The 10,575-nt window shown below is 36.9% G+C and overlaps 1 protein-coding gene across 1 annotated transcript in view; it reads left to right on the top strand.

Moving 5' to 3' along the window:
• The first annotated feature begins 1,128 nt into the window (after window positions 1-1,128).
• Window positions 1,129-10,575, top strand: part of LOC107656126 (serine/threonine-protein kinase prk-2-like) — a 12,002-nt gene continuing 2,555 nt past the window's right edge. Inside the window, exons 1-3 of the mRNA XM_016443842.1 lie at window positions 1,129-1,447; window positions 1,537-1,674; window positions 1,975-2,051. Coding sequence (XP_016299328.1) covers window positions 1,129-1,447; window positions 1,537-1,674; window positions 1,975-2,051 — 534 coding nt within the window. The remainder of the gene's footprint in view (window positions 1,448-1,536; window positions 1,675-1,974; window positions 2,052-10,575) is intronic.

Genomic DNA, 10,575 nt, shown 5'->3' with positions numbered 1-10,575 from the left:
TAACATTTATGTAGTTTTGTTTTCCTTATAAAAGTCCAGAAATTTGTCAAGTGTTTCGTCAGGTGTCTTTTTTAATGAAATGATGTCATAACGTTGCTGTCGGGTGTACTCACTTCTGTGAGATACTGTATATATAGCCTAGCTTTATTATGTTTTTCTCCACTCGCAGAAGTGCTGCAGGTGCGTGATGTAATATGATGACCAGTGAATCCTTATGTTCTGTTGTTTGCTGCTTTTTGCGCATGTAAAATTAATCCCTAGGAAACAAACGTTAGTATTTTTAAGGGTCACAGATGTAATGACCTCAAAGAGTTATTTAATTGGTTTCATTTCTTTGTTTATTGTAGATAATTTGCACTAGTAATATGTAAGAAAAAAATATGTATACTGTTGGGGGCGCTGTGTGAAGAAAGACATGTGAGTAAAAAGGAGATAGAATATGGGCAGTTAACGCATGTTGTTCATGTTAAAGCGTGCAGCCCAAATCTGTTGCAGAAAACAAAAAGAAAAAAACAACCGGGCGAATAAATCTACAGAAAAGCAAAGGTTGTCGTCGTTATTGTCCAAGGGGGAACACATACACTTATCCTTTCTAATTTAATTTACTTCTACTTTAAAATAATCTTGTCGGTTAACGGTTAACAATCGTTTAACGAGCGTCGGTTCTCGGTTAGGAAAAATAACCGAAATGAACACCCTAGTTTACAGTATCGATCAACACATTTAAAAAAGACTGTAGATGATCATGTACACAAACACAGAGAGATCAGTTTACTTATGTTTGCAAAAATGTTCTTAATTTTTTAGGTGCTCATCAAATTTGTGAAGAGGCACTGGCCTGGGAAAACATCAGAGTTGGTGAGTTGACGACTTTATTTTTCATGAAATTCTCTATTAAGAGTTGTTTTATTAAGTTCTGTATGTAGACAGTATGAGGTATAACTGAATTAGACAATCAAAGTCTAGAATAATCGGTTATAAAGTACATGTAAAGTTCATCGCCATCATCTTTAATTTCCGTCACTCTTTAGTTTATGAGGTTTGAAATTGGTTAGGAGTCAGCTAACCTTTGGGCAGTCTCTTTTCTTTAGGACGAGTTTCTCAAACCTATGTGAAGAGACAACTACGATGTTGATGCTGCAAAGGCCTCCGTTCTGCGACCATGCCATACAATTATATGACTGGTTTATCATGGACAAACAGAATGTCTTGATAATGGAAAATCCGCATCCCTGTGTGACCTTGTGTAAGTTCATAAAAAAAAACAGAGGTCACCTGAGTGAAGAAGAGGCAAGACTCATCATGTGGCAGCTCGCCGTTGCTCTGTGTCACTGCTGGGATCGTGGTATTTTTCTTGAAACAGATCTGAGTAATATTCTCATCAACACGGACACCCTGCAGTTAAAGATAATTGACTTTAGATACGCAGAGCACATCATAAAAAAACGTAAATTGGCTTTCTGAACACAGATCACTGACTCATGTTACAGTTCACTGATGATGCTTTACTAAACTCTGGAAATGTGTTGTTTACAGGAAGTGAAGAAGCTTATTTAGAGGCAAGGCTCAGAGTGCCTGCTAAATTGCAAGCAGCTGAAAACTTATACTTCGTGCTGGATGCGCTCATCAAAACAATAAGACATCTGTGTTGGAAAAAAGCACACCTGTCCAGAGGTGAGACCAGTGACAAGAACACAATGGAAATAACATTGCTTGAAAAACATATAAAGCTCAGACACAAGTGACAGTAAATGATTAGTGCTGAAATGAGCAAAGTATAAAACATTGACAAATTACACTGAATGTTTAGCAGTGATTAAATGTTCATGGGCATCCAGAGAATGTGACGGTAACAGCAACAGAAGCATTGAATTTCATGATCACATTACCTTACGTGAACTACAGACCTCAGAATGTGTTTATGAGTGTCAGGACTAATATGACTAATCAGATCTCTTCTGAAAACTTTCACAGAATGCACAGATCTTCTTCGGAAACTTGGGCATGGAGGGCCATCAGCGATTGACACCTTAGAGAACATCTTAGATCATGTCTGGTTTAGATACCTCTCCACAGTGAATGAAGGAGAAGGAAACTGAAAAAAAGTAAGCATAAGAAAAGAGATGTTCTTTTGATCGATTCTGGCCTTTTAAATCAGAAAGAGCTCTTTTCAATTCAAAACAGAAGCTTATTTTCATGCTCTCATTGTTTGACTGATAGACATTCCCCTGTTGGGCAGCAGCTCTCAGCCACGCTTCACTCCTTTAACCCGGGATCATCTCTCTTCCAGCCCTGCAGCTGAGCCTCGGGTGAGATGTTAGTACCCCAGCACTTCTCCGCTCTGTTCATCCAGAGGCAGAAGCTGCTCTGTTCAGGCTCTTCAGCAGCTGTGGGCTTAGAACGGTTCTTTTATTCCAGTGATCCACAAATTCATGTGAAGAGATTCACAAACACAGCTCTGCCAGGCATTCATTTGCCAATCGCTTCTTGTGCATTTGTGCATGCATCTGTGTATTTTGAAACATTTCTAGCATCAAGATGTACACACAAATCCACAGACAGGTGGACTCTACTGCCGGCCAATCATAGCACGTTCTCACTACAACCAATCAGGTGTTGCTTTACAGTCAGGCGGTCTCTTCCTGAAATAACTCTGTGGCTCTAACACTCTATATTAAGCATTATAAGTAGGGTGTAACGCCACTAATTACAAATATTTCAAACATTAATTAAATGTAATACAGAATGATTCCCACTTTGTAGAGACGATATACTTGGTATAGTAAGATGATACAGGTTTTCGTTTGCATTATCCACTCAAAAACCTCAGTAGAGCTGCAGCGATGAGGCTTGTACTGTAACGTCACTGATAGTCGCTTGGGCTTGTATTTGGTATTATACATGATGTTTTGTCCTAGATGGGGTCCTTCAGAAGAAGAACGGGTGATCTGTTCAGTCCAGTGTAGACAGTATCACTGATTATAATGCGTTGCGCCGCTCGTGTCAGGTGTAGAGAGACTGTTATCGCTCAGGATCTGTGAATGATCATAATTTGTATACAGTCTTGAGTTTATCCTGATACACTGGTCTCAATGGAAATATAAAGAAGTAGGGGTGTGCGATATGGACAAAAAATGATATCTCAATATTTTCTGGGATTTTATCGATAACGATAATTAGACTATATTTTGCTGAGTGTTATTGTGCTGATATCTTAAGGACTACCGTCGACAGCTGACTCCTAAAGTTTTGATCTTCTTCATATTCTGTGTGGTGAGCAGTTCACAGCAGTGATATGTTATTGTGCTGATATCTTAAGGACTACCGTGGACAGCTGACTCCTCAATTTTTTTTATATTCTTCATATTCTGTGGTCAGTTCACAGCAGTGATAGAAATTAATCTTTTCCAATAAGTTTAAATTGATTTTTACCTTTATGGGCATTTGTACTTTTATAAAGCCATTTTTTTCCTAAAAGTGTGCATCATCTTTTTAATCAGTCAGTTAGAATAATAAGACATTTTGGCAGTTACCAACCAAATTAAATCAGTATTAACAAAGTTCATCTTTGCAATGCAGACGAAACACAGAAGCTGCATCTGAAGTGGCATATAGATGTATTTACACACTGCTTAATGCAGGACCCAAATGTTTTAACCTGTAGTTACAAATGCATAAATTATGTTTTGATATATTAAACATAAAATGTTGACTACTGATATTTAAGATTAATTGAAAAATTAAAAGATACTTTAAATGTGAAATTGAAACTGCCATTAGGTGGCAGCAAGTCACAGTCAAGTGAGTCATTGCGATTGAAACGATTCTTTCAAGCGAGTGATTCATTCAGGAACGAAAAAGTGTCATGTTGCTCAGAGACGCAAAACTTTGTTTGAAAATATTTTTGTTTTGTCTAAAATCGCACATCGTTAAAACAACAATTACAATATTATCACAGACGATATATATATCGCACACCCCTATAAAGAAGCCACATAAAATAAGTTTTAACCACACAAACAGCACTTAAGCTCAATTTGAAGGAAGAGCTCGTAGAATGTTGTGAATGAATCTGAATCGAAATGTTCTCATCCTGACTGTCGTGCAAAATGTGACGGGCTGTAGCGAGAACATGCTACGATTGGTCAAGGCAATGTTTCTGTTATCTGATTGGCTTGAGCTGACAGAGGGTGGAGTCCACCTCAAGGTTATTATAATTCTGCATTTTTAAATTTGGTAATATTATTTTAACATTTGCTATAAATGTATAAAATAGAGTTCAACAGAATTAACAGAACACTCCCAGAGTGCAGACCAAAGCTAGACATTTTAATGTAAGCTCCATGAGACAAATGTAGCGACACAAACTTATAGCATGTTTAGATAGATTAGATGGGGAATAGTAAAAGTAAAAGATTAAATGTGTTTAATCAAAATGAACACAGACGACTCCTGAGACGAGCTTATTTGCAGGAGTTCACATAAATGTATCCATGTGTATTTATATAGGGTTACATCCATTTATTAGTAATATAAATTTATATTAATATACATTAATATGAATGGTCATATTTGAAAGTTTTAGACTGAATTGTGAATGTAATTTGGTAATAATACAGCAATATTGTACTGTAATTGAATATTAGCTGTGTCTTTTATCTTAATCATAATATTGTAACTGTCGTCTCTCGCTCATATAACACACTCCTGGGACTCAAACCCTCGTCCCACAGCATTTATTTTAGTCAAACTTGCAGTACTGTAATTTATGTAATTTTATTATTATTATTTAGATGTAATTTCATTTCAGTTAGTTGCTCAGTAATTGTTATTTTTGTTTTCATTTATTTTTATAACATTTTTTTTGTCTGTTTATGAAAATGTTTTTTGATCAGTTTTCGTCTTCGTGTCAGTTTTAGTTTTCCTTTGATCCACCTGTCTGTGGATTTGTGTGCACGTCTTGACGCTAGAAATGTTTCACAATCCACAGATGTGTGCCGTGATTCACAAATGCACAGAAAGCCATCCATAATTGGATGCCAGGCAGAGTTGTGTTTGTGACATTTTTTATTTCTCTTTATTTGTGGATCTTAATGTATTTATCTGGAGCAGAGGAGCAATTATAAGCCCATATTCATGTCCTGATGAAATTTGATGAGCGGTGACCTGGAGAAGGAGAACGGTCCAGACGGCACTGGAGCACATCTCTATATCAGGACGCAGACTTGAGCTCCACATGTTCTTATCAGAGAGCCAAGACGTCTGCTGGACTGCTCAGCCAGAAGATCAATGTAATCTAAAGAACCATCAGACACGATGCAGAGAAGCTCATTATAAACATCCTGTCAACTTTACAAGACAAAAAGGACAGTATGCAAATCTTGTTTCAGAGGCAGTAGGTTAAATAATTATGATAAATGCAGATAACGACAGAGAAGTCTTTCTGGAACTAATGTCCCGATGTGATTTGTCAGCAACTGAGAAAAGCCTGAGAGAAACTCAAACACAAAAATGAAATTCACACACAGATGTGTTTTTAAAGTTCTCAGTTGAAAAAAATAAACTTTTCCAGATTTCAAGCATCAACAAAATGGCCTGTTTGTGAAAGGTGCTTCTCTCATAGCTGTGCTCATGTTCTGCTTCTCTGTTGTCACTACAAATCATCTAATAGAGCATGTGAACATTTTTAATAAAAGATTCATTTTTCATTTATTTGCTTTTTTATTTAAATTATATATGTTTGTCAGGGAACTCCATTAATTGCCTGAATGTACAATCATGATAAAGGTAAACTAACTTTGTGGCCCTTCAAACTTAAACTTTTTTTTGTTTTTGGCTTAAAGTATCATTTTAGTTGTGACAACTCTTGATCCAAGGGAATCAGAATGTATCAGCTACTGTAACAACATTTGTATTGTGTAAATATTAGAGCAAAACAGGCTTTTGAGTCAATCTAGAAGGGATCGATCACTACAATCATTCCAGCAGATCTCATAAAGTCCACAATCACAGCACTGCAATAAATCACTCACATCCATTCATTCATAGAGAGGAAAGAGAATTAAAAGCTTAGATCACCCAAAAATAAAGATGACTGTCAGTTACTCATCCTCATCTCATTCCAAACCCATAAGACTTTCATCTTTAAAACACAAATGAAGAGATTTTAATGATTTCTGTAATTACTGCTTTGTCACTTCAGAAAGTTCATAAAGAGATGGTCAAAAGTCTTATGGATTTGGAGCGACATGACGGTGAGTAAATGAACTAACCCTTTAAGTGCTTTAATAAACAATAAGGTCCAGTGTGCATTTTAACTCTAACAGTAACGTTTTCATGTTTTATAATTCCCTTAACCCTTGTAAGCTCTTTGTTTGGAGGAATGTACTCTCAGAGACCCCAGTGTGACGTCTGCTTAAAATCATTGATGATCATTGGGGTTTTATGTCTTTAGAGACCCCTCTTAGCCTTTTGACATTTACATATAAATTACAGTCCTGGCCCCAGATTTTACATTTATATGGGTGCTAAATGGCCAATGGTTCCCCCCACTATCAAGGAGATGCTAAACGGTTTCACCACTCTCGTCTCCCCATTGAACTTCAAACACATTCCAAAGAGACGTAAATGACCCCGGTGCCAGGCACCAACGGCCTGGCTGACCAGCAAATCACACCATGCTCACATAACACACACACACACACACACATAAAGACATTTGTTTGTATGTTTCCCTATTATATTAGCCTAGTTACCACTCATTATTTGTATTAGTTAGACTCTCAATGCTTATGTTCAGGTATATGAGTGTATCTCTGCTTTAAGATCTTCTAGATGTTTCGTTCTTGGTATCAAAATAATCTCAAAAGGTGGGTGTGGATAGGAACTTTCAAAAGTCATTAGCTCAGACTAATCTTGGGTCAAAACCTTTCTTCTTGAGACAGACACTATCCAAGTTTTATCTTCAAATAACTAACTTTGTTGATCCACTGTGGACTTTCCTATCTTCAGAAGAACCAGGAAAACATCCAGCTCACTCCTAAAGAACTCATCAAGAACCTCCGTTGTCTACCGCATCAGGACTCTTGTTCAGCAATCGAAGCCAATGCAAGTAACCGTTTACAACCATTTAGATGCGTGTTTAAGTTTGAGCCCCTTTTAAGGTGATTTTGGATTCTTTGATTCTCGTTAGGTTGTGGTTAATTGATGTGAAATACTGCCATTCTTTTGCTCTTCTCTCTCTCTTCCTTACTTTCCTTCATTCTGTATATATGTGTTTTGCTTAGTCTTGTTGTATGTTAGCTGTAGTTTCATTTATTAAATCCCTTATATTCACAGTTGATTGCTTCCGTGTGCTGCTCACAATTTGGGGTCACTGAATGTTGAACCTTGCTACATGCTAAATTACTGCTAGTACTGCATAAAAGTAGGAAAAGCTATTGTTACTTGGCCAGGAAAATAATCTTTCCTTGAATTGATAAATTATTATGTTGTCTGCTCGGTGGACGGACAGATCAAATAATTATAATATTGATTCTGCTACAGTTAATTCTAAGATCTAATCTAAATATTTATTATTAATTATAACCAGTTATAATTAATTATAAATATTTCCCTTTTGAGCTAATTTGCTACACCAGACAATAAAAAGTGATTTGAAAAAATTATAATAATAATTTTTCTCATAGATTTTACTCTATATTTGTGCAGTTTTGGGGTGAAATTATTGCTTATTTTAAATTTATAAAAATATTTTTAACAGGGTGTTTTTGCCATTGTATTCATAATTACATATTACATGTGAACATATGAATTACAATTACATATGAAATGACAATTATAACAATGAAAATCACTTTTTGTCCAAGTGTAACTTTTTTTTGTACTAAAGCAAGTTTTATACTGAAGTGTGTGCTAAATTGTATTGTCTCACCCTTTCATCTCTCTCTCTCTCTCTGTGAGCCTGATTATTTTGCATTGTGGATGTTAAAGGGCGTATTCCAGGTTAGAGACCCCAGTGAGTCAATGTATAGAATGCATGCTGGGATACATGGGAGAGTCTTGTACTATGCTGATACCCTATGCTGATACCCAGCATGCATTGCAACATGAAGCATTTTGTTGACTCACCATTGTTAAGTTTCATATGCTGATTCTTGATGTCTGTGGTTTATGTGTGGCTTAGTGATGCGCGGATGAGCTAAAACGTCACCCGAATCCGCAGCTTCAAATAAATTATCCAACCGCCCGCACCTGTATTTTTGTCTGATTTAGATAACCGCACACGACCCACACCCGATCATCGGTCATAAAAAACCTGGAAAAGTCATTGAACAGCAATTTCCAGGCCTAGAAAGTTTTGTGAAAATAAATAAACTCAAAGTTTTTGAAAAGTCATGAAAATCTGTTTCACAATTCTCTGTATAATAGAATTATGTTTAATCAGATCCTGAATTTCGTTGCGGGATTGCGCATACATCGCATTACTCATTCCCGCAGCTTTCGACTTTAAAATGAGGGAAATTACTGCAAAACCTTTATTCAATATAGCGTGTAGGTTAGATGAGTAAATAAATCCACACAAACCATCAGATGAAAACAGCGTAAGTGATTCATCTGTACCGCGTCTTCTCTCTTTGACTTTCGTTTCACATCGACGCATCTAGAGCTGCTGCACGCTGCGATAGAAGACTTTAGTTCACGTTTCAGGACAGTTGACAGAATTGTCATTGTTGCATTGAGTCGACCCACCCGCAAATAATCAGAATGCATTTTTTTATTACCCGACCCACCCGATCCGTGGATTATCCGCAGCGCCCGCGGATATAACCGCCATCCGCTCATCACTAGTGTGGCTGCAGATGAAAATCCAATTTTTACTATACTACTAGATCTGAAGCTATAAACGATGATAAAGCAATACAACATTCATTTAATCAGAAATTGGACTTCAAATGAGGTCAGTGGATCATCTGCCCAAAACTTAATTTTTTTTTTTTGGTTTTGCTAGCTAAGCTAAACTTGCTTTTTATGAACACACAGTTAAAACAACCAGCATAACATTAACACCAAAAAATCAAGGGTCAGGAGCCCAACAAAAGGAAACACTGATCTCCTTGATGGTGATTTCAAATGAAACAATATAACATCTAAACCTCTGTTAATTCTCAATAAGAGCTTCTCTAGACGTCTGACAGAAATAAAGTGAATCTGGTTAGTAATGAGAAGTTGGTAAAGATGTTTGTGGATTTGTTTAATCAGATCTTGAGAGATTTAATGTATTTTTTTTATATATCAGTTGATTTCATCTTCGTCTGTGGCTGAAGTCAGTAGTAGTTATTGTGTTTCTCTTTCCTTCGATGATTCTGCTTATTAACAGCAGCTGTTCATCATTAATGCTCAATCAGCACATAATTATCTCCTTAACTCCAGCACTGCTTCAATGCTACTTTAACACTCTGTAGTGTGGAAACACATGAACACTGAGCAGTGTGGGGACTTTGCTGTGAACTATTACATAAAACTTACCAGTTTCATTCACGTATGACTGACACATATGAATCACATTAAGTTTATTGATTTGTTTATGTTAAAACTATGTAATCTAAATGGATGGAAAATTGTTATGCAATTGAATTACATAAAATGTAAATTTAGACCGAAACATTTTTTTGAGTGTACAATGCTAGCCCTGACAGCCATAACCTTGCCCACAAAATGAGATAAAAAATGGTTACAGTCTTCATTAGAAAACACAGGCGATGTAACAGGAGAAACAATGCTGTTAATAGTCACAAACAGAGTTTTAGGATTCCTTTTGCAGGCAGATATCAGATTCTTAAAATAAGATGCTCTAGCATCCTTAAAGGGTTAGTTCACCCAAAAATGAAATTAAGCTGCGTTTTACTCACCCCCGAGGCATCCTAGGTGTATATGACTTTCTTCTTTCAGACGAATCCAGTCGGAGTTATATTAAAAATGGTCTTTGATCTTTCAAGCTGTTTAATGCCATTCAGCGGGTGTTGAATTGCTTCAGTCCAAAAGAACTTGAAAACTTGAAAAAATTGCCCATCCATAAAAAAAAGTATCTCACACGGCTCCGGGGGTGAACAAAGGCCTTCTGCGGATGACATATGGAGGTCGGCTTTGTGCATGCGCCGCTCAGAAGTGACACACGCGGAAGCGCAGCGGAGAGATCAAAACAAAACAACGGTCACTTATTACAAAACGTATTAAGTACAAAACGAGGATTTGTGAAGAAGAATGTCAGAGGATTTTGATATAAGCCAAGAGGAGACTGGTTTTCCTTTGCTAAAGTAAGGAAACTTTGCTTCCTTTGATTCTGTAAACAAACGTTGGTTTTCACGAGACGCACCGGCACATGTGCAGCGCTGACCTCATACGTCATGCTCCCGGAACTGTTTCTGTGTACAACTGCTGGCGCAAGCTACATTAAAGTGATTATTACGTTTTGAATATGGATATTTTTCTTACAAAAACGCATCAATTCGCTACAGAAGGCCTTTTTTCACCCCCCGGAGCCGTGTGAAACACTTTTTTTTATGGATGGGCGAT

The sequence above is a fragment of the Sinocyclocheilus anshuiensis genome, unplaced genomic scaffold (genome assembly GCF_001515605.1).
Source record: "Sinocyclocheilus anshuiensis isolate Anshui unplaced genomic scaffold, SAMN03320099.WGS_v1.1 scaffold2023, whole genome shotgun sequence".
In the NCBI taxonomy this organism is placed as follows: Eukaryota; Metazoa; Chordata; class Actinopteri; order Cypriniformes; family Cyprinidae; genus Sinocyclocheilus; species Sinocyclocheilus anshuiensis.
The sequence above is the reverse complement of the archived record's forward strand: the minus strand, read 5'-3'. Positions and strand labels throughout refer to the sequence as shown.